The sequence below is a fragment of the Balaenoptera acutorostrata genome, chromosome 10 (assembly GCF_949987535.1).
Source record: "Balaenoptera acutorostrata chromosome 10, mBalAcu1.1, whole genome shotgun sequence".
Classification (NCBI taxonomy): Eukaryota; Metazoa; Chordata; class Mammalia; order Artiodactyla; family Balaenopteridae; genus Balaenoptera; species Balaenoptera acutorostrata.
Genome location: NC_080073.1, coordinates 7,010,513 through 7,034,515, shown reverse-complemented (window position 1 = coordinate 7,034,515; position 24,003 = coordinate 7,010,513). Strand labels below are relative to the sequence as shown.

General features: G+C 51.0%; 1 protein-coding gene across 8 annotated transcripts in view; it reads right to left on the bottom strand.

Moving 5' to 3' along the window:
- The window catches only part of ATP2B2 (ATPase plasma membrane Ca2+ transporting 2), a 115,759-nt gene that overhangs the window by 25,111 nt on the left and 66,645 nt on the right, over positions 1-24,003 (bottom strand). For all 8 annotated transcript variants that reach the window (XM_057555229.1, XM_007192572.3, XM_057555230.1 and 5 more), the window contains 4 exons: positions 21,911-22,153; positions 10,694-10,935; positions 9,522-9,756; positions 158-337 (listed from right to left, as the gene is read on the bottom strand). In XM_057555229.1, the coding sequence (XP_057411212.1) occupies positions 158-337; positions 9,522-9,756; positions 10,694-10,935; positions 21,911-22,153 (900 nt within the window). The remainder of the gene's footprint in view (positions 1-157; positions 338-9,521; positions 9,757-10,693; positions 10,936-21,910; positions 22,154-24,003) is intronic.

Here is a 24,003-nt window from a genome sequence, read left to right as displayed (position 1 = left end):
GAGAGAAACTGAGGCCCAGAGAAGGGAGGGGACTTGCCTAGATCACTGGGCTCCGAGTGGCACACTGGCTGGCTGCTGGAGCTTCATGCATGCCCGTGCCTCCCAGCTCCCCATCCAAGCCCTGCCCTCTGAGGACCCTCTGCACTGGGCCACATACCTCCCCTTTCTCGTTGCGGATTCTCCGGTTGAACTCCTTGCCCTCAAGGCACAGGAAGTCCTCCCCAGGATGGATGATGCCACACTTGATGGCGATGGCCCGGGCTGTGTTGATATTGTCACCGGTGACCATGCGGACAGTGATGCCTGCTCGCTGGCACTTGCGGATGGCTTCCGGGACCTGGGTGGGAGGGCATGTGCCATGGAGTGGACATCGCCTCGTGCAGGCCCTCCCTGCCCTCATGGATTCCAGAGTGAGCCCTGCTCACAGGCAACGCCACTGTAAGGGGCCTAGATGACCAGGAGGTACTGATGGCACACAGACCATCTCCTCCTTTCCTGTGCCCATGGTAGGCATTGTTAATCGATCACAGCACCCTCTGATGAAACCCTGACGTGGTCTCACAATTCTTTTCTGCACTGGCCCAGACAGCCACCACCTATCACCCATGATACTGCATCCTAAGATGAAACCATTGGCTATCCTGACCTGGACAAGGACTTTGAGAAAGACCACAATAAAAATCCTCTTGGATATGGTCCCAGGCAAGAGTACAGAACACTCCACTGCTGCACAGGATCTTGTCCCTGCTTCATCTACATGCACATTTCCTGCAAACTCAATGATAAATATGTTTGTGTGTTTTCAGTTTTTTGCCAGGGGGGCGGGCAGGAGAAGGACATTGCATTTTAGGATAATTTATTTATATAATGTGACATTGGCTTAGAATAAATGCGAATGATTAGGCTTTGTGTAAAACATGACATCTCCCTGTGAGAGTAAGGGCTGCCTACTGCCTTCTTTGTAATAATAGACTGACATCTGGGCCATTTAGGCCAGAGCAGACCCAGCCAATCAGAAGCTGTCCCCCCCCCCCCACCTTTGCAGGGCACTGGATCTGCCCAGCAATTAGGATGCAAAAACCAGCCTGGAATCTAAAAAAAAAAAAGGTTCTCAAGAACCTAGGGGCAGGACAGGAATAAAGACACAGATGTAGAGAATGGACTTGAGGACACGGCGAGGGGGAAGGGTAAGCTGGGACGAAGTGAGAGAGTGGCATGGATATATATACACTACCAAATGTAAAATAGATACCTAGTGGGAAGCAGCCGCATAGCACAGGGAGATCAGCTGGGTGCTATGTGACCACCTAGAGGAGTGGGATAGGGAGGGTGGGAGGGAGACCCAAGAGGGAGGGAATATGGGGATATATGTATACGTATAGCTGATTCACTTTGTTATACAGCAGAAACTAACACACCATTGTAAAGTAATTATACTCCAATAAAGATGTTAAAACAAAACAAAACAAAACAAAACAAAAAACCAGCCTGGAGCTGCCATGGCCCTTCACACACAGCACAGATCAACTGAACAAGTGATTCTGACCCAGTGACAAATGTGACAAAATAATAAGGCAATATTTGCTGTAAAACGTCCTTCAGTGGGAGAGGACATGTCAAGGGCAGAAAATCCAGTTGTACTAAAAGTACTTTAGAATCTCAGACCTGGTGGGAAGGGGGGCCTGAATCCAACTCTCCTCTTCCACATCCTGGTGTCTGAGAACTCACTTCCACCCCGACCCTGACAAGTCACTGCTGAGAGAGTTTAAAGATGTCATGGGCTGAATTGTGTCGTTTCCCCGCCCCCTCCCCTCCCCCACCCCAGAAAGCTCTCCACACCCAGTACCTCAGAATGTGACCTTCCTTGGAGACAGGCTCTTTATAGAGGTAATCAAGTTAAGATGAGGCCATTAGGGTGGGCCTGCATCCCATGTGACTGGTGTCCTCATAAAGAGGGGAAATCTGGACAGAAACACACACACAGGGAAGACATCATCATGGGAAGAGGAAGGCAGAGATCTGGGTCATGCGGCTACAGGCTAGGAGTGCTGGAGACTGCCAGCACGTCACCGGAAGCTAGGGGAGAGGCCTGCGGCCGAGCCTCCCTCAAAGCCCTCGGAAGGAACCAACCCTGCCGACACCTTGATCTCAGACTTCCAGCCTCCAGAACCAGGAGACAATGCAATTCTGCTGTTTGTGGTACTCTGTAATGGCAGCCCTGGCGAAGAGTACATAGAGTTAGAACGCTGGTCCAAAACCTGACTGCGGACAACTTGTGCCCACCAGTCCCTTTCTGCGCTCAGGAATTTTAAGAACAAGAACGGACACTGAAAGTATCTTGCCTCCATCCACATCCCGTCCACACCACCATCTCAAGCAGAGGTCACTGCCCAGCCCCTTCCCAGTCTCCCTGCCTCTGGCCTCGCCTCTTCCATCTTGCCCCTACCCTGACCACCAGCTACCTGCCCCAAGTTTAGCCTGTGTGCCGCTCCCTTTCTGGGCCTCCACCCCGCCGCTGGTAGAGAAAATCCCAGCTCCTGAGCACGGCCATCCTGCGGTGGAGTGAGAAACAAATGCCGGGGACAGGCAGGGCCTAGGTCAAGGTTGGGGGAGGCCCCTCCAGCTCCCCGAGTTCTCTAACAGACCGACTCTGCGGTGGCAGATAGTGATCTCCCTGTTGTTGAAGGGCTGCAGCGGGGCGAGCTGATCATGGGTCTCCTCTCAGTGTATTTCCAGAGTCTGGGGAGGAGCCTTCTGGTGCCCACTCAGGGCTTGGGGCCACGTGAGCAAGGCTTCTGCCTCGTGCCGTGGCGGCTGCTCACATAACCAAACGTGACCTCTTTTTATAGAGCCGGAGGGAGTGGGGATGTGGAAGGTCCAAGATCCCGTTTACATAATTTATCGATGTCCTCACAACGGCTGTAACCTGGCTGCAGCCCCCTGCTGTCTCCTGCCCCAGGGGACAGGAAAGAGCCGTTCTTTTGGGAGCACACACCTCATCTGGCTCCTGCCCTGAAAGGAATAATATAGGTTATGCTTGTTTAAAAGATGCTTGGAGTTGGAAGGGACTCTGGGTCGTGACTCTGACCCTCTGCTCATTGCCTAGATCTCCTTCCAGGCATCCCTGACAGATGGTCAGAGAGCCTCTACTTACTTGCCTCTGTTGACAAGGTGCTCATCCCCTCTAAGGTTGACTGCTCTAAGGTAGAACAAGTCTACTGTATCTTTTCACATAATCTTTCTGTTTTTAAAAAATTAATTTATTTTTGGCTGCGTTGGGCCTTCATTGCTGCGTGCAGGCTTTCTCTAGTTGTGGCGAGCGGGGGCTACTCTTCGTTGCAGTGCATGGGCTTCCCATTGTGGTGGCTTCTCTTGTTGCAGAGCACAGGCTCTAGGCACGTGGGCTTCAGTAGTTGTGGCATGCGGGCTCAGGAGTTGTGGCACGTGGGCTCTAGAGCGCAGGCTCAGTAGTTGTGGCTCACGGGCTTAGGTGCTCCGCGGCATTGGGATCTTCCCGGACCAGGGCTCGAACCCATGTCCCCTGCATTGGCAGGCGGATTCTTAACCACTGCACCACCAGGGAAGTCCCCCTTTCACATAATCGTTCTTTTTTCAGATAAGAGAGCAGTTACTCTGGGTCAGACCCATTCTCTTGTACAGAGACAGGGTCTTTGGTAAAGATGTGTACAAAGAGTTCTGGGAGCACAGCAGAGCGCACTCTTACTTTAGAAGGAAGTGTATGGGGAGGAGAAATCTGTGGGAGCTTCCTGGAGGAGGGGATACTTGATCTGCTTCTTTTCAGCCAACACTAACTGAGGCTCTGATGCCTGGCACTGTGCCCATGCTGGGGCTGCAGAGATGACCACTTCATTGTGGTCCTGGCTGCAGACAACTGTCCCATGAGGTACACAGAGAAGGGGAGGGCACTGCAGACAGTGTTGCGGGTGATCTGGGTGGCTGAGGCCAAGGGAAGATGTGGGGTAGGAGCCGGTGGCCATGGAGCTGGAGAGGGGCTTCAGGTCCAAAGATGTGGGAGTCAGGGCCTTGTTCCTTCAGGCCTGGGAGGCATGGCAAGTTCTGAACTGGGAATGAGGTGATGGGTGCCATGTTTTAGGAAGACTTCTGTCTTCAAGACTGTCTCAAGAAGCTGAAATCTGCCTGCTTGGAATCCCCACCCTCTGGGCTTCCCCTGAACAAGCCAGACTGGGAAAAAAGGAGGAGGCTAGTTTTTATGGTCCGCACACTTTACTCTGTGCAGTGGAAGTGTCTCTGCCCTGTGGAGAGAGGGCTCAGGGGCCAAAAGCCTGGGCTGGGCTTTGCCCCGGGCTCCCACCTAAGCCTTGGTTTCCTCATCTGTAAAATGGAGTGATAGCCTCCGCCCTTCACTGAGGCTGGAGAATTCTGTGACAGCAGCAAAGGTCACCAAGCTCAGGGCCAGCACATGTTGGTGATGTGTGGGTGGAGGAGGCTGGCAAGACGCTTGACCCCGGGCTCCCTTGTTTGCTCTTTCTGCTTCAGGGTGGGTACAGGGACACAGAGGAAGGATACAGATGCGGATGCGTGGGATGGGGGTGCAGCGGGCATCTAGAGCACTTGGAGGCGCAGGTGTCTGGGGCGGTGGGATGGGGTGGGCTCCCCACCACGACCCTTGGATCAGGTATATTAGGGGCCTGTGACCTGCCTTGAAGGTGGGGGGGGGGGATTCAGGACAGATCTGGAAACACCGGAGGAGCCACCCCTGGCCACCACGAGTTACTCCACTTCCCTTATAGGCAATGGGCCCCTCACTGGACGTCCTTGTCGTGCTTCAGTCCTGTCCGGTTTTACGCTCTCGCGTGCCATGAATCTATACTTCCCCTCACCCTTCATTTCACTAGGCTGTGGGTCTGGAGGGCAGGGGCTGCCAGCCGCTCAGAACCCTCTCAGGGGTCTCGTGCAGGGTAGGTGTTTGGTCAATGTGGGTCACTGTGAAACACCTTTGTGCTTAAGTCCCTCGAAGCCTGACCCGGGTGAATGGATTTGGACGGGCACATGCAAACCCTCTACAGTTTAGCTCCAAGCTCCCTTCCCAGCCTTTTCTCTCATAAACCCAGCTAGGGTTTTCACTAGTCCCCAGACACGTGGCACCCCTTCCCACCTCTGCGCTTTTGCCTGCGCTGTCCCCTCTGCCTGGGATGCCCTCTCTCCCTGAATCTCTGTGTGTCACAAATCTTTCCCATCTTGCACATGAGACGCTCTCTGTTCAGGAAGCTATCCTTGGTCCCTCCAACCCAATGGGACACCTCCTGCAGCTGCTGAGCCCTTCCTTTTATTGCTTCACTCACTCATTTATGCAACAAACAGCTATGGAACATCTAATTGTTCCGGGCAGGGAGGATACAGAGAGGATGAAGACCCAAGCCCCAGAGGCATTGATCTGGTTGAAATGTGCTTTCCCCATAGATAAAATAGCTGTGAAAAAAGATTCCTTCTTTTGCTAAAATTATCCTAGATATTTCTCACTGAGGAAAACCAGCCAGGAAATGGGTGCTTCCTGTTTTCATTAAATAAAGGCTTCTAAACATCTGTTGTTTGTGGTGACAGCAGTTGTCTGTGACTCCGAGGGTTCCAAACACCCCCGGATAACCCGGCAAATCCCAGGCCGCTGCTCTCCTGATGGCTTCATCCTCACTGGCTTCCATCAGGCTTGGAAAATGCATCACTGTAGCATCTTGGGGGAGGGGGGATTTGCAACCCTGTTTTTATCTGTTCTGTCCTTTGTCTTCTCAAGGGAGGAAGGCAATATGAGCTTCTCCCCCTTGACAGACGGGGAAACTGAGGGAGGGAGGCCGAGTTTCTTTTCCTGCAGCAAATGAATCTGACCAGGCTTGTGGGACCCTAGAGGCGGTCTGGGTGGGGATTTTTTCTCTGGCCGGCCTCACGGTTGTCCTGGCAACATACACAAACATGCTCACCAGAGGCAGGGACCCTCTCCAAAGGTCACCCGAGAAACTGGTGACTGTGGCTGCCTCGGAGGTGGGCACTGGGGTCTGGGGGTGGCATGGGGGGTTACTTCACCCTGTTTGTGCTGTCGAACCTTTTGAATTTGGCTCCATACATCACCTAGCCTAAAAAAAACAAACAAATCAAAAACCATACCTGCCTGTCTCCTCAGGCCCTGCGTCCACCCCCGCCCCACAGGAGATGCTGAGTCAACAGGTCAGAGCTTCAATACCTTCATTTTTTTTTTTTTCCCTGTGCCATGCAGCATGCGGGGATCTTAGCTCCCTGACCAGGGATAGAACCCATGCCCCGTGCAGTGGAAGCCCGGAGTCCCAACCACTGGACTGCCAGGGAAGTCCCTGAGCTTTCATACTTTCAGGTAGCATCACCAGTAACTCCACTGTGCCCCTCACTTGTTGACATCCAACTTTCTTATTGTTCAGATGGAAAAACTGAGGCCCGGGGCAGCGATACACCGGAGGTCTTCTGTGAAGGAGCGGCAGGGGCGGGATGAGAACCCATGTCCCTAGACTGCTGTGTCCCTCCAGTACGTCCCTGCCCTCCAACACAGTTACAGCTTCCAAACCCACATCCCGGGGTGAGCCCAGGGGAGAGAGAAGGTCACCCACAGGGATGTGTTGACGGAGGGAAGCAAAGAAAGGCATGAGAGTAAGCCTCCCAGGCAGCTGGCTCAGAACCTTAGAGCTGGATGGGACCTGAGGGGCCCCCAGGCCGACCACCCATTTTACAGATGAGGGGACTGAGGCACAGAGAGGAGAAGTGGCTTGTTAGTGGCAGAGTTGGGGTTGGATCCAGGCCCCCTTTCTCCGACATAGGCTGAACGTGTTCCCAGCCCTGCTGGGTGGACAGCACCCCCTCCCAGAGTCTGTGCCTGAAGCCAGCTTCTCTGGATGATCTTGGCGTCAACAGAAAATGCCAGGGAACCAGCTCAGCCCTCTCAGGCCCTCTCTCTCCTCTCCTCACCCTCCTGACTCACAGCCACTTGCCCTCTCATTTTTGTGGCCCCCAGGAGAAGGCCCCAGGCAGGAAGGTAGAAAACCTGTTCTAACCTGGATTTGGTGAGCCACTTACAGCGAGACTGTGGGCACCTCACTGTCCCTGTTTGGGCCTCTGTGTTTTCTTCTGCAAATTGGGAGTGTGGGAAGGAGTTTGGAATAGATCAGCAGTTCACACCTGGAGTCAGGCCCCTCTAGTGGATTTTGAAAGCAGTTTCGTGGGTGGTGAACAGAGTTTAAAAAAATGAAAAGAAGAAATAGAAGAGAATAGAAAATACTTCTGTGTATCACTTTACTTTGTGAGAGTCGTATTTTGGTTAAGTGTGTGTGTTTGCTGAGTCCTGACATAAAATACATTTCTTATCATTGGGGTCACGGCCAAAAAAGTGTGTGTCCGATCCCACTTTCCATACCTCCCTCGCCCCGGGTGATGAGGCAGGGGCTTGGGTGTGGAGCTGGAGGGGGGTCTGGGGGCAGGAAGGATGGGGGAACCACAGGCCGGCCTTGTACACTGCGCATGTCGGTCGCCTGTAAGGAGATAACACATCACAGCAAAGCCCGAGCCCATTAGCAGCTGGTAATGAGCGGGCGTCCCACAGGGAGACTGGTAAGCGGCTGTGTGTCCAGGGAGAGGTGCAGGCTGCAGGCAAACGCATATGGGCTCCGGTGCCAAGCACCGGGGGCATTAATTGCCTTTGCTGTTTTAGGCTCGGGGTGGGAGTGAGGAGGCGTGTGTGTGTGTGCATGTGTGTAGAATACTATTATTGTCCCTAGTCTTCAGATGAGGAAATGGAGGCTCAGAGAGGTTATGTAACTGGCCCAAGGTCACGCAGCTCGTAATGCCAAGGGACTCAAAATCCCAGGTCTATCTGATGCCCGAACTCACACTTTTGACCCCTCTCCCTGCTGCCTAAATGTGAAAGTCCACGTCTGTGACCTTCAAGTTTCACTCAGTCTTTGGAATGCAGAGTCTTACAACAGCGGGGCCAGGAACTTGGAGGGCATCTTGCCTGCTCCCTTTCACTTGAAAGAAGGGGACATGGAAGCTCCAGGAGGAACAGGGAACAGCCAGAGGCCCCAGAGGATGGTGTCAGGGTAAGCGGGGGACACTGAAGTTGCCCTTGGTGGAGGAAGGCGGCCCTGAGACAGGCTGGGACCTGGGACCGTTCGCTGCAGTGCTTGCACCTGGACAGACGTCTCCTCGAGCAACGACATACAAAGAAACTATAAGCGACCAAAAATAACCGCGTGCATGCCCAGCTGGGGCAAATTATAGACAATAAGATACAAAAAGACCAAAAGAACCCAACTGCCACTTCCGAAGAGTAGGGAGCAAAAGCAGGGTACTACTGCACCTGCCCCCTGCACACAACACCACCAAAGGGGTGGGCAGACGACCTCAGCCACCCCTTCGGCCCGACCCCTGGACACACCCCTACCGTCACCCCATAGAAGGAACCAAGAGCAAAGGAACCTGTTACTTGTTCTCGCTCCCCCCCTGCTGCAGCAGAAGCCCCAATAAAGCCTTGCCTGAACTTCTTGTATGGCCTCCTATCAATGTCCATTGATTAAGGGGGCCAAGAATCCTGGTCAGAAACAGTCCCAAGGGGCAGCATCATCAAATCCCACTACCAAGGCCAATCTGGGCCCAGCAGCATTAGTCCTGGAGGAAGAGGAGGCCAGCCCCTCCCATGCCATGCCTCCCGGGCTCCCAGGGTGAGCGAGCTCGCTCTGCCTGCCCACAGCAGCGTTTCGGAGATTCGAGGCAGCTCTCTCCTCTTCCCACACCCTCTTCCCAGCCTGGGCAGCTCGACCGACCACGCATGTCCCATCCTTCCCCAACCCTGCAAATTCCCGGCACTGAATTCTTGGCCTTCCCCCCAGATGCAGATTCAGCTAAAGGAGATTGAAGACCCACTGTCATCTGAGCACCCCAGTAGGTGCACATATTACATCACTTTTCTCGATCTTTACGGGGAGGGGGTGCTGTCAGCCCCCCTTTCCCTTCTGCTTGAGAATTTGAGCTTTGGTTAACTTTCCAGCTCTGTTCCCCTGGAAACCTGATAGAGGCAGACTGCCCGCTGCGTCACTAGGGAAAACTAACTGGTAAACTTGGTCTGGATGGGGAGAACTCTAAATGCTGATGGGGAGGCCCACATTCGGGGTCTTCTTGAGTGTGGTAACCTTTGTTATTGGGCGTCTCCTTTGCAGGGACCCTGGAATCTGGGCCTATGGATTTGTGACAGGAGATCCTGGCTCCTCTGAGGCTTCTAGGGCAGGGCAGCCTTCACGATAGAGCAACGTTGGCTGGCAGGCTGTGGGTTGCACCCCATGTCCCAAGCAGATAAGTGTGGCTACGCTGGCCTTAAGAGTCTGAATGTTTAGGAGTAGGTACAGAGAAGACCCCGTGGGCCTTGCAGGGAAACCGAGGCTTAGAGGGGTGAGGCGACGTACGCCAGGTCCCCCAGCAGCCTGGACGCCCAGCTTCACCCCCTTCCCCGAGCTCCACGGCGGGGCACCTGCCTCGGGCCGCACGGGGTCCTCAATGCCCACCACGCAGATGCAGGTGAGGTCGCTGAGGATGTCATTCTCGTTGTCCCAGTCGGGCTCGGGGCTGCTGGGTAAGTCGCGGTAAGCCACGCAGATGGTGCGGAGCCCGTCGCAGGCCATGGGCTCAATCACCTTCTTCACCATCTCGTCCCTGTCGCGGGGCCGGAAGACCCGGGGCTCACCCGCCCCGTTGAGGATTTTGCAGCACCTGGGGGAGGTGGGAGGGGTCGGGTAAGGTCCAGCCAAGGGCCCAAAGACCCTCCCTCCGACGGGCTCGGAGCTCGCCCCCACCTCCCCAGTGACGTCCCGCTGGCCGTGGTTGGTCATCCCGGGCTCGTCCAGACCATCTCCCATAATGCTTCAGGGGTGGTCCTGGCCCCTGGGCCCCAGGCAGGGATGAAATCAGGACCAGCCAAAAAGAAACCAGGCGGCCTTGTTGTAATATCTGCCCCAGGCCATTTCAGCAAGAGCAGATCTACTTTGCTCTGTTTCATCTTCACAAGATTTCATCTGAAAAAAATAGTTCCACAGCGAAAATGGTTTTCAGAGGGCATGAAACCTCCGCTAGTGGTTCCTGACCCTGCCTGCGCATCAGGATGGCTTGGGAAAGCACTGAATAACCCCCGCCCTGCGGGCCCCACGCCAGAGGTTCCAATTCAGTTTGTTGGGGGCGAGTCCAGGAATCAGTGTTTTTTTTTAAAAGCTCCCTGGGGCGATTCTAATGTGTGACCAGGGTTGAGTCCCCCTCAAGGTACAAATGGGTAAACTGGGGCCCAGAGAGGGGGGCTGACTTGCTTAGTTCTCCAGGCTTACTTCTGGCACCTGGAGTCAGAGGAGACCGGCTCACAGTGAAAAATCATGCCGTCTACCAACTCCACGCTCAGGGAAGTGACATGAGGGGGCTCTGACAGTGATAATGGGAAGAACTTCCTGATGAGCCAGTGACTTAGGGAGGAGAAGAGGGAGGACTCCCTGCAGAAACGTTTAAGAGGAAACAGTAGCAAAAGCCCTGCGGGAGGGCACGTGCAGGTGGTCTTGCTGCGGGACGTTGGGCACGGCCCTTCCTGTGACCCTGGGTGCCCCTGGCCCCTCCCCGCGGCCTGTGCCTGCGCCCCGCCCCCCGCCCCCGCTCCCGCACCGCTTACTTCTTGAGCACGATCTCCGAAGCCCCCTTGCTGTACATGCGGAAGCTCTCGTCGGGCAGCTTGATTACGGTGCTCATGGACTTGCGCACGGAGTTGAAGGTGTAGACCTTGTACAGCTTCTCCTCCGGCATCTGGCTGCGCACAGGCTCGTAGTCCTGCTTCAGGTCCAGCACGAAGCCCAGCAGGCCGCACTCTGTTTTGTTGCCCACCTGCCGGGGCAGGGCGCCCTCCTTCTCCGGGGGCTGTGGGGAGAGGCGGGGTGCTCACCGGGCTGCCGCTTGCCTGTGGGTGGGGCCACCCCTCCCCCGCACCTCAGGCTTCCGCGTCCCAGACCCAATCCGGGCTCTGTTTGAAGGGAATTAAGCAAGATCAGCTGTTTAAAAATTATGAACTATGTCAAACATAAACCTGTGACCGAATAATAAAAAAAATTTGTGCACAGACCCTCCAGTTCTGGAGAACCTTAGTTCTAGGCCATGTTTGCTTCAGATTTTTCTTTTTTAAGAAGTAAAGCCTAACAGATAAAGTTGAATCCCCCCTGTACCCCTCCACATCTGCATAACGCACCCCTTGTCCCAGAAAGAAACTCTAACTTAAATGTGGCATTAATCCTTGCCCTGTGTGTTTTAACTTTTTATTTCGAGATAGTGCTAGTTTCACAGGCAATAAGAAATAACACAGAGAGATGTCATATATCCTTCATCCCGTTTCCTCCAGTGCTCACTTCCTGTATGACTGTAGCACAATGTCACAACCAAGATGTTGACACTGATACAATCTAACCCGCTGGATTCAGATTTCACCAGTTTTAGTGTACTCCTGTCTGTGTGTGTGTGTGTGTGTGTGTGTGTGTTTAGTTCTGAGCAATGGCATCACATGTAGATTCCTGTGACAACCATCATCAAGACACACAACAGTTTATCACAGCACTCCCCGTGCCACCCTTATATGACTGCAGTCACCTCCCTCCCCTCCCCGTCCCTGCCCCTGACAACCACTAAGCTCTTCTCCAGCCCCATAATTCTGTCATTTTGAGCATGTTATATAAATGGAATCATACAGTACGTAACCTTCGGAGATTGGCTTCTTTTCACTCAGCACAATCCCCTGGCAATGCAGACAAGTTGGTGCGTGTGTCAGGAGCGTGTTCCTTTTCATGACTGGGTAGTATTCTGTGCTCTGGATGCAATGTCCCTGGTGACTTCAGCTGAAGTTGAACCAAATGCAACTGCTATTTTTGTATGTCACAGTGGCCAACCATTGGCAATTTCATGTAGTTTAACCTAACGTACATATGTACAGCACTGTTTTGCATGTTGAAAACGCCATGTAAGGAGGCTGTACATATTCTTCCGTAACTTGCTTCACTCATGTAACATTCAGTTTTTGAGAGTCATCCCCATTCACAGCGTTAGTTCGTTTCTTTTTAACTGGACACCACAGCCCCTGCCCTGAGCCTCAGTCAAACCACCGACCACATCTCCCCAGCGCCTCTCACTTCGTGGTGTGGCTGCCCGAACACGAGCTGTTTCATGCCTCTGTGCCTTCACCCCTGCTTCCTCCTTCCCTGCCAGGCAAACTCCTCCTTGCCCTTTAAGGACCAGCACGGATATTTCCTTGTCTTTGAAAATTGCTTGTGGGTTTGTCACCCCGAGTAGGAGTTGTTGTATTCTTTCCCCCCTGGATTCTCAGGGCCAGCACAGAGCCCGGCACACAGTAGGCATTTACTCATTGTTTGCTGGATGGCTCAACGCAGACCAGTCTGGGGTGGGGGGAGGCACAGGCGAATAGGTAAGAACGAGACGCCTCCATGTGGGCGCTGATGGTGGGATTGGCAGGCGGCTGTGGGAAGTCCATAAGGCAGGTAAACTCACCTCCCATGGGCAGCTGCCACACGTGCATATACACGCTCAGACCACTGGTATAAAATTAATGTGCAGCGGCTCAGGTGGAGCTGGCTTTGGGAGTGGTAAAAGCTATCACGGACAAACCCAAACCCCAGAGAGATACTGAAGAGGAATAATACCTATGAGCATTGTGTGTCCCCCGACCCCGCCATGAGTGGCTCTCTGTGGGTCTCAGACCAGCCTTGCGCAGGAACCCGCTGGGTCCTCACCCTCAGCTTCCTTCGTGTTGTTCCAGAGAGCGGCAGGCAAGAAGAAGACGGAGTCTAGAAGATGCTGCACGGACTGGCTGTGCGGGGGGCAGGACGGCAATAGGACATGTCCCTGGCCAACTGCCCCATCCACAGTTAGGACTCGGGCCCCGGGAGCAGACCTGAGCCCTGTCGGGTCATGGGCATTGACCTAGGCGTACATACCCTTAGACCGTAAGTTCTTGTCCTCAGTTTCCCCATCTGTAAAATGGAGTGGCTCTAGCAGATGATTTCTAGCTGAGAGAAAAATCAACCCACTCCTTCAAGTGGATGGTGGATGGTGGTGAAGGATGGTAGAACAAGGCAGAGCTGCAGGTCCCTCAGAGGGGGTCTGGGGGCCGCGGGTCAAACCTTAGAATACCCTCCCTGCTCCATGCCACGTTCAACTATGTCCAGGCATCATGGGCCTTGGAAGGCTCCCCACACCCAAGCTCTTCGGTGGGATTTGATCTGGAAGCAGAGGAAATCTGACAGTTTCCCCTTTCTGATGTTTGGGAAAAGAAATTCTAAGCACTCCCCTTAGTCTCTGCAGTATGCAGTTATGTTGTGCTTTTAAAATTTATATATTTATTTACTTATCATTTTTTTTTTTTTTACAATTTTATAATTAAACTTCTGGTGATTTCCAGGGTTTTATGTATCTTTCACAACAGTTTTTTCCCCCCTCCACTAATGAAAGAAGATGACGACACAGAAGACTGAAATAAAAATGCCTAATTACTTATTTGCCCAAGAGAGCTAAGCAGTTATGCCTGTGAAACAGGCAGCATTTTATTACCCTCTGTGAGATATTTTAATTTTCCCCTAAAAGGATTTCAAACAATCTATGGTTGCAAATGGCAGAGCTGCCTCCTCCATAATTCAATTTGTTACCATGAACTTGGGCTCTAAAATCGCCTACATGCATTATTAAGAAGTAGGGACTCGCCCCTTTTTTCTTTTGGCTTTTTTTATCTTGACAGACCCAGAGATTTTACTATTGTTGTAGACTTTCCATGAGGCTTGCTCTCCAGGGCTCTAATTCTGTAAGGGAGTTAAGGCGTTGGTTTTGAGGGGCAGGAAGCAGGCCCGGGGGGAAGTGATTTGCTCCTCATCACAGACCTGCAGGGGGGCAGGCCTGGGGTACCCCCAATTCCCCTGATTCCTAGTGCCACACTGTATCCAGCACATTTCCCTGTATGGGCACTAAGCCCTTTGGGAGTGCTGGGTGCAGCTATGGGTATAACTTTGAGAGGACAATTCATGCTCCTGTTTTGGGATGCTTGGGGGTCACTAGAGCTAAGACCAAGGAATGATGACTTGAAGAGTGACAAGTTATAAATAACATCTGCAAAAATGAGATGAAAAAAAACATAGCTAGCAGGTACTGCCTCACACTCGTGAGGATGGCCATTATCCAAAACAAAACAGAAAACAAGTGCTGGCGAGGATGTGGAGAAATTGGAACCCTTGTGCACTGTTGGTGGGAATGTAAAATGGTGCAGCTACTGTGGAAACCGGTGTGGAGGTTCCTCAAAAAACTGCACATAGAATTATCATATGATCCAGCAATTTTACTTCTGGGTATATACCCAAAAGAATTGAAAGCAAGAGACTTGAGAAGATATTTGTACACCCGTGTTCCCAGCAGGATTATTCACAGTAGCAAAAAGGCGGAAGCAACCCAAGTGTCCATTGACAGACGAATAGATAAGCAAAATGTGATCTACACATACAGTGGAATATTATTCAGCCTTAAAAAGGAAGGAAATTCTGACACATGTTACACCATGGATGAACCTTGAGGACATTATGCTAAGTGAAATAAGCCAGACAAAAAAGGACAGATACTGTGTGATTCCACTTACACGAGGTCCCTAGAGTAGTCAAATTTATAGACACAGAAAGGAGAAGGGTGGGCGCCAGGGGCCGGGGGAGGGGGAGGGGGAGTTAGTGTCTAATGGGAACAGAGTTGCAGTTGGGGAAGATGAAAAGTTCTGGAGATGGGTGGTAGGGATGGTTGTACAATGTGAATGTACTTACTGACACTGAAGTGTACACTAAAATGGCTAAGCTGATAAATTTTAAGTTATGTGTATTTTACTACAAAGTTAAAAAATCCTCAACACCCCCTCCTCCCTGTCCCCCCAAACCCAGCAACCACAGCACGGTAAATCGCAGCAACTGCCGTAGGATGACATTTGTGAGAGCGCACTAGAAGATGACTTTTTGCTTGCTGGCTGTCTGCGGCGGCCTAGCCCACTGCCCCTCACCCCTCGAGAACAGGCACTGGCAGAGGAGCCTCCCCGACGCCCAGATGGACCGTCAGGCGGCCCTGGCAGCTGCAGCAGTGACTCTGCTAGCTCTGTGCTAAGCTCTTCACGCGCAGCCTCGGTTGTATCCTCACGGCTCCCTAGCGGGCAGGCTGTTACTATTCCCATGTGCACAGGGAGGCCCGGAGAGACCGGGTCACACAGCTAGTAAGTGGCCGAGCTAGGATTTGACCCCAGCTGTTCTCGGCTCTGAGCCCACACAGCACACGCTCTCCCAGCAGACCTGCCTCTCTTCACTAGCATTTGAGATGGTTGGTTAACTAGGTAACTGGTGGGTGATTGGTTTAGAGCCCATGGTCGGGGGGCAGCGGGGGGGAGGGCTGTCTTGCTTAGCTCTGCTTCCCACTTGGGGTAATCAATGAATATGTGTTGAATGAATAAATGAATAATTTGGTGTCTGTGGGTGTGGAGAGCTGCCAATGGGAGGCCAGGTGGGATGGGATTTTGTCAGAATTTTGGCCTCCAGAATTGTCATCTGAGGGTCTGCCTCCCCAGGAGCCTCTCAGGTTGCTGGGTCTCGAGGAGCAGCAGGGGGCAGAATCACGGACTTTTCCCCGAGACTGCAAAGGCATAGGGTAGGGTGTGTGTCCTGAACAGCTGGGACAGGCTGAAACGCCCTGGGGAGACACACTCTGGAAAGCAGGTTTCCTGCGGACCTTCCCGAGCTTGCCAATGCACTGTGCATATGTGTGCATGTGGTGTGTGTGTGCTGTGTGTAGTGCAGTGTGTGGTATGTGCATGTGGCGTGTGTGTGTATATGTGTGCATGTACCTGTGTGATTTGTGTGTGTGGGGTATGTGTGTGGTGAGGGTATGTGCTGTGTGTTTGTGGGGTGTGTGTGTGTGTGTGTGTGGTATAGTGTGTGTGTGGTATGTGCATGTGGTGTGTGTGTATATGTGTGCATGTACCTGTGTGATTTGTGTGTGTAGAGTATGTGTGTGGTGAGGGTATGTGCTGTGTGTTTGTGGGGTGTGTGTGTGTGTGTGTGTGTGTGGTATAGTGTGTGTGTGGTATAGTGTGTGTGTGGTATGCGCATGTGGTGTGTGTTTTGTGTCACGTGCACAGGGTGAGAAGGTGGGATAGAGGGATTAACAGTGCTGTTAAAAATCAGAATTCCCCATTCAGGGTTATGTGCTTTAAACTGTTCTCCTAGGGATGGTGTTTGCAAAAACAAACAAACAAAACCAAACAGAACCAAAACGGCTGCTGAATCCAACACAAAGGCCCCTGTCACTTCACAGACCAGAACGAAGGGCCGCCCCATCTCTCCATCTTAATGCCCTGCTAAGCCACTTCCAGGGGCTTCTGCGCCTTCTGGAACCCCTGTCTTGGTCAGAGCCCCTTGCAGAGCTGGCTTGACTCAGGGGGTTTGATGTTCATTGGAATATTTCGTTGCACCCTGGGTTTGGAGCCAGATCTGAGTTCAAGGGCCGACTGCTTCCTAGAGTCACCTCCCCACTCTCCCCTCCTCTCAGGAGCTCTAGGTCTAAGATTTGTGAGAAATACAATCAAGCAGATCCTTCCTGCCTTTGGGGGTCATGGGGGCTCTCTGTGGATGAAGGCACCTCAGTCTGGGAATGGGGCAGACTGAAGACCTGGAGTTTCTAACTAGGTGAAGTTTGGCTTATTTATTCAGGAAAACCATCCTTCCAGGCAGATCCTCCCTGCTCCTTCTTCCAGAACCACTTCAGGGACTCCAAGGAGATTTGTTTTTCTTTCAGTAGTTGATGTTTCCAGAACATACGCCATAAACTTCCAACAATTCGGCTCCACAAGTGCCCATCTTCATTTTAATAATTCAAATGTTAACTGTAGTGTCAACCTACGTTAAAAGAGGTCTCATAAAATATAAACTTAAAGTCCGCTTGGGTGGTTTCAGCACACAGAATAAACGTGGGTGGAAAAGGAGAATTCTTTCCCAAGAAAGCGCAGTGCCTCTAAAGTCTGAGGAAGGAGCTATTTCCGTTTGAAAGCTCAGCTGCAGCTCATGAAGCAGCAGGGCTACAAGAAGAAGCTAGCAGAAGTCTTGACGTTCAAAGAGTCGGAAGCGACAAAGCAAATCTGAGGGTGTGCCAGGATTTCTGAGGTGGGGAAGCAATTTCTGACTAAAAGATGATTCATGTAGCTTCCCTCAGAGGGCAAGTTTAGTTCCTAATGGTTAGAAATAGGAGTGGAAAGAAGAAAGTTCTGCCATCCGCAGAAGGGATGGGGCATGGGGTTGAGGCTGGCCCTCTGAGAGGGGCCTCCTGGGTCACTTTTTCTGGCCTTCCCGCTGGCAGCCTTGGCTGTGACACCACCCTCCACCCGTGCCTGGGTGGTTCTCAGCATTGTGATGAGAAAGCCTACTAAGGGCTTATCTGCTGCCACCCAGCTCCCCCTCCGCCTTCCCAGCCTCGCCTCTCATCATTGTGGCCCTGGGAAACATCCAGGCCACAGACTGCCACGTCTCCTGAGAGGTCTCTGGGCTTTGGCAGGCTGTGGTCCTGCCTGGAATGACCTTGCTCCCTCACCCGCTTGGTAAACTCCTCCAGAATTCTCTGGGCTCAACTCTGTCGCTTGGTGTCAGGAGCAGCCCTGAGCAGGTTACTCGATATTTATGCAGCTCTGTTTTCTTGGCTGCAAGACGGGAATTGTCATATTTGCCTTGATTACCTGGAAGGGATGTGGAGGGTCAAGCTAGACAGTGGCTGGCAAAGCAAACTACAGAGGGTAAGGCTCAGAAATAATAATAGAAGTAATAAGGGTAACAACTGGAGCGGACTGAGCGTTTGCTACATGTCAAGCACTGTGCTGACAGCCACATATACATCTTCTCATCTGATCTTACAGCAGCCCTGGAACTGCCTCAAGGCAAAGGTGCAGCCAGAGGACTTGCAGAAGGAGTGGTGGTGAGCTGTGCAGGCTCTGGACCGGACAGACCTGGATGTGAACCCTGGCTCAGCCTCTCCTCTGCTCTGGGGCTCTGGGCATGTTCTTTAACTCCTCCCAGCATCATCAGTGTCCTTATCTATGAATTGGAGATGCGATGTCACCTACTTCATGGGGTCCTCATACAAGGCAACATGGGTTAAGCACTCAGCAATGAGTCTGGCTAAGTGAATATTAGTGATTATGATTAATTGTATACTCATTTTACAGATTGGAAAACAGAGGCTTGAAGAGGTTAGTTAACTTGCTCAGGGTCACATGGGTGGTAAGTGCTGCAGCTGAAGTTTGAACCTTGGTCTGTCGGACTTCAGAGCCAAAGCTCCTAACCTCTGCTTACTGGATTGGGTGTCAGGACATCTGGATTCTAACTCCACTAACCCACAGGGTGACTTGGCCCAAGTCCTCTCCCATTTCTGGGCCTCAGAGTAAAGTGAGGGGGCTGGACCAGGGGGTCCTTAAGGCCGGCGAATCCATGTAGATTACACCTACACAACCTACCCCTGCAAATACTCAGCTAGTTTTTAAAAAAATCTTTTAGAATAACAGGCACTAGCTAATTTGGAAGTCTCCGGATCAATGCAGACTAGAGAGTTGAGGGCAGTTTCAGAAGAGATTCGCTTGGCATGCTGGAGGTACCAAGAGAGCACTGGTATTAGCTGTGGGACTGGGACCAAGGCCAACTCCTACTTCTTCTGCCACAAGAATAGGAAAGCAGAACATAGAGGTAGCCCTGTCCTGAGCCTCTTATCAATTCATATTCACCCATCCACCACCCACATATTCATCCATCTGTCTACTCTTCCATTTACTCATCCATCCATCCATCCATCCACCCACCCATCTCTCCATCCATCTATCTATCCATCCATCCCTCTCCCTACCTAGTCCTCATCTCACTGATACCTATCTATAAATTTATTCACCAGTCAATTCACTGACCTCACCCGCCCAACCAGTACTTCCCAAGAGCCTATGCTGGGGGGAGTAGAGATAACTCAGCTGTGTCTCTCTCTCTCAAAGAGCACACAGCCTGCATCAGACTGCAAGAAGACACAGAAGAATCGGCACCCTCGTACAGGGGGAAATACAGCCTTGCCCATGGTCTGTTTCCCAGGCCAAGCTCATTTCCCAACCAAAGCTTATGGGTAGTGTGGGGACATTGCGTGCCTTTCCTGCCCGTCTCCTCTTGCATGGTAAGGATGTTTTGCAGTCTAGATTTCCCAGACTGGTCTGGAGGGTGGCTGGATTTCCACCCTCGACTGAGCAGCCTGTGACTCTTCTCAAAATTCCTCTAGGCCTAGAAGGGCAGTCCCTGGGAGCCCCTTCTCCCAATATGGCTGACAGCCCTGGCTGTGAATCTAACCCTCTGGACTCCAGGCCTTCCTTCCTGAGACCAACCAATACTAAAGATGCTGCAGGATTGGTTTCAAGGACCAAGAACCTAATCTGGACACCCTACTCAATAGCTGGCTTTAGGGTACCTATAAGTTGGCTTTGTCACTAATTGGTTGTGTAACTTTGGGCAAGACCCTTTCCCTCTGTAGCCCTGATGCCTCTGCTGTCTATTCGTTTATTGATTAGCCTCTGCCTGGCTACAAAGGGATGATTTTACTGCTGACGAACAACAACGCTAATCACCCTGAGTGCTGAATATGTGCCAGGCCTTGTGCTAAGCACTTTCCACTTACTAACTCATTTCATCCTCACAATAATCCTATCATCTCCCCCAGGAAACTGGGGCACAGAGAAGTTAAGTAACTTGTTTACAGTCACACAGCTAGGGAGGGATTTGAACCCAGGCCGTCTGGCTCCAGAGTGTGAGCTTTAACCACCATCCAGACATACCAGGGGCCTCTGCTGTCCCTTCCACACTGACGGCCATCAGCCCCCAGCGAAGAGAACCGTGCGGCCAGGGTTCTTTCAGGGAAGCCCCAGAAAGAGAGGCACAAGGGTTCTAGGATGCCAGGGTTCAAGGCACAGAAGGGGACACTGGTGCCCGAGAGGTAAGTGACTTGGCCGGTTTACAAACCAAGGATCCCGGTTCCCAGGTCCTTGAGCTCTTTCCAGTCTTGGCAGATACACTTTTTCCCCAGGCGGACTGATGGACCCCTGTCCTTTAAGCCACCTGGATACAGCCTCATTCAACCACATCTGGAAATGAATTTTAGCTTTGCCACCGGTGCTGTGAAGCACTGCCTAATTGAGCCTTATCGCTGCAAAGATGTTTCGCAGCCCTCCTGGCAGATCCAAGAACTCCTTTTTACTCTAATTGCATAATATACATCTCAATTCAAGCCCATCTTGCAGGGCTCTGCCCACACGGCCACTCCCATCACCAGAAGCCTGTTCTGGGAATTGCCCCACTCCCCTCTCTGCGGGACGAGATCATTAACAGCATCTCAGTTATTTTAGGAAGGCCTGGGGAACAGAATAAAGCATCGTCAATCTCCCTTGATTCCCAAATCGGGGCTGGGAGGCAGGGGATGGGGTGGGGTGGGGAGAAGACAAAAACGCCATCTTTTCTGGCATTCCCCCGCCCCCCGCTCCTGCCGCCCCCAGCATCCTCTATCATCCATCTGCACGCTTTCTCCCGACCTACTTTCTCCTTCTGTCAGTGCTGCCTCCCCAGCCTGCAGCTCTGGGCTGATGGCAGGAGTACCTGCTCAACCGCAGGGGAGGGTGCAGTCCTTGAAGCCCCAGTGTCTAGAGGCAGGAGTCACCTCCTCCCATACCCCCCACCAACCTTTGGCCCTTTGCCGCTGACTCATGCTCTTCTCCCAGATTCGATAAAGCTTCTGGCACTCCCGCCACCCAGCCTGATCCTGAAGGTTCAGGCTGGCTCAGGAGCCGAAGGGAGAGGTCAGGGCTAGGACACGTTGGCAGGGAAAGCAGAAAAGCTCGGCTGCTCACCCAGATGCTCACACTGTAGAAATGTCCTACATCTGGGAGCCGAATGAGCTCTGGATGGACAAGTTTGTATTTCTCTTCATTCAAATACTGGTTAATTACAAAAAGGAAACCTATGCTTCTAAACCAATCAGGGATTCTAGCATGATGCGTCTAGGCAGCTGAGCTGAGACAGGAATATGAGAGTTTTTCTTAACAAAGCTAGTACTACCACTACTATTACTAACAACAATGTCGTCGCCAGTGGTAGATTGTGTAAATGGCCACAATTAGTACCCTCTCTGAATCCATGCCCTTTACAACGTGACTCTGAAGTTCCTCCCATTAGAGATGGAGTCTATTTCCCTGCTGCTTGAATCTGGACAGGCCTCTCGACTTGTGCTGGCCAATAGGATGTGGCAAAATGACAACATGAAGAGCCCAGATTAGCCTGCTGGAGGAGGTGGACCACGCAGAGATGAACCATCCCAGCCGAGGTCATCCCAGATCAGCCTAGAGTCCTGCCAAGATCAGCAGAGTCGTGCATGTGACCCACCGCAGATACATGAGGACATGGTCCCCCCGTTGAGCCCAGCCTGAACTCCTGCCTCACAGACATGTGAGCTAAATACACAGTCTGGTTTTCAGCCACTACATTTTGGAGTAGTTATACAGCAAAAGCTAACGAATAAAAAGATTTTTTTTTTTTGGTAGGGAGGGCAATGACAGGGTCTAAAAAACACAATTAACAGCAATCTTTTTTTTTTTGTCATGCAGACAGCATAGCTAAGTCAAAGAGAAACAAGCTGCTTACTATCTGACCACCCAAAATACATCAGTAGGATTTAAAATTATGCATCACATTGCTTAGCCTGCCCAGTACTTCTGTATCGCCCCCTGGACGCTCCTCCCTCTGGTGGAGGCTGCACCACTTACCAGAATCTTGGTGGTGTAGGCGCTGTTGATGGCAATGGCGCTGACCAGCAGCTCCATGGTTTTGGCGTTGATGGAGCTGGGGTCGGGGATCTCCTTGTAATGGACGTCGCCCACGTAGGCCTGCACCACCGTCATGCGATTGGTGGTGAGTGTGCCCGTCTTGTCCGAGCAGATGGCCGTGGCATTGCCCATGGTCTCACAGGCGTCCAGGTGGCGGACCAGGTTGTTGTCCTTCATCATTTTCTGGGGGAAGGGGCAGGTGAGATGGCAACAGTGAGGAGAGGGAGCTGGGAGGCAGGGTCACGGTGTAAACACGCAGGAAATGAGGCAGAGCTGCCCCTTTGCTTCACACATGCGCGAAGGATCTTGGTTGCTACAGTCCCTGTCACCTGGACTCCTTTTCTGTGTGCAGCCCTTTCTCTCTCTCTCTCTCTTTTTCTCTTCTTTTTAATTATTCAAGGCATTTAAAAGAGTTGATTAGTTGACTTTATTAATTTGGATTACAGAAGTAATCTGTATTCTTTATGGAAAAAATAGGGAAAAGGATGATAAATGAAGATTGGGTCCTTTCTGATTACTTCAAATAGTTTCCTCTTACACCCTAACAGAAATAAATTCCTTATCTGGTTATGGGTTTTTTCAAAGGTACCATCTTTCACTGGTGCTTGGTTTTCACTGTCACTTTGGTTTCACCAAAAGTGAATAAATTTAAGTTATACATATGTTAATAGACATAGGACACTATCTGGAAATAAACAAAATATTAGTGTCATTATTTCTGGGTGGTAGATTTATAGAAGATTGTTATTGCCTTCTTTTAAAAATCTATAGCTTCTATTTTTCTACAATGAATACATACGATAACTTGTGTAATAAAAATCACAAATTTCTTTTAAATATAGATACACAAAAAAGAAAACAAATCAACCATAATTCTACCACCTAGCACTGATACATCTTACATATGAATATACTTTCTTTTTAAATTTATGACAAAAATGAAATCCTACTCTACATATGATTAATTTTCTTATATTCACTGTCCTTTCTCTTTCCCAGCATCACACTCCTAGCTTCTTCCAGGTTCTCAAGCAAATAATGCACATAAAGTGATTCTCAAGGAACCACCACTCTTACTGCAGGCCCTTACGACATAGTGACCCTATCTGGCAAGGACAGATGTGAAAAGGTGCATTTAGCTAAAGGCTGAGTCAGATGTAGTTCTAGTCTGTGCCTAGGAATCTGGTTTCCTTTATTCTTGTTCCTCATTGTAACTCTTTATACCAAGGGTAAAAAAGGAGTGCAATTAGAATAATTTTATAGTAGGTCATGTTACTAAAAAATGAGCACTGGTAGAATTATGTGCTCTTGCAGTTTCTCTTATCATAACCTGTGATAATAGTAATAATAGATGTATGTTGAATGGATGTATGTTGAATGGATGCATTCAGCAGCAATTTGAGTTTGCAACATACTTCACAGTTTGTAAAGCACTTATTTTCGCACTTATTTTCTCGTCTGATGTTACGAGGATCCTATGAAACCTTCAAGGACTCTTGTACTCCATTCTGGCAACCAAAGAAGCCAGGGCAAAGCAGCTTGACCAGGATGATACACCTAGTGAGGGTTAAAGCTGGCATTTGAACCCAGCTCTGTTTAACCTCACAGCCTGGATCATTCCATCAGGACTCTGCCCATCTGTCCTCTGTGAAGAGGGTTTGTCTCTGGGGCTTAAGAATGTATAGGCCTGAGCTTCCCAATATGGTTGCTACGTGAGGCTCTTAAGTACTGGAAACAGGGCTGGTCTGATGTGAAATGTGCTGTAAGTGTAAATTACACATCCAGTTTTGAAGACTTATTATGAAAAGAGAAATGTGAAATACCTCATTAATAACTTGTATATTATCAAATATTACATGTTGGCTTGATAATGACTTGGACATATTAGATTAAGTACATTATTAAAATTAATTTCACCTGTTTCTTTCTGATTTTTCTTTTTAACGTGGCTACCAGGAGACTTAAAATCACACATGCAGCTGACATTATGTCTCTATTGGACAGCGCTGATCTAAGTGGTCACCACTATTCTT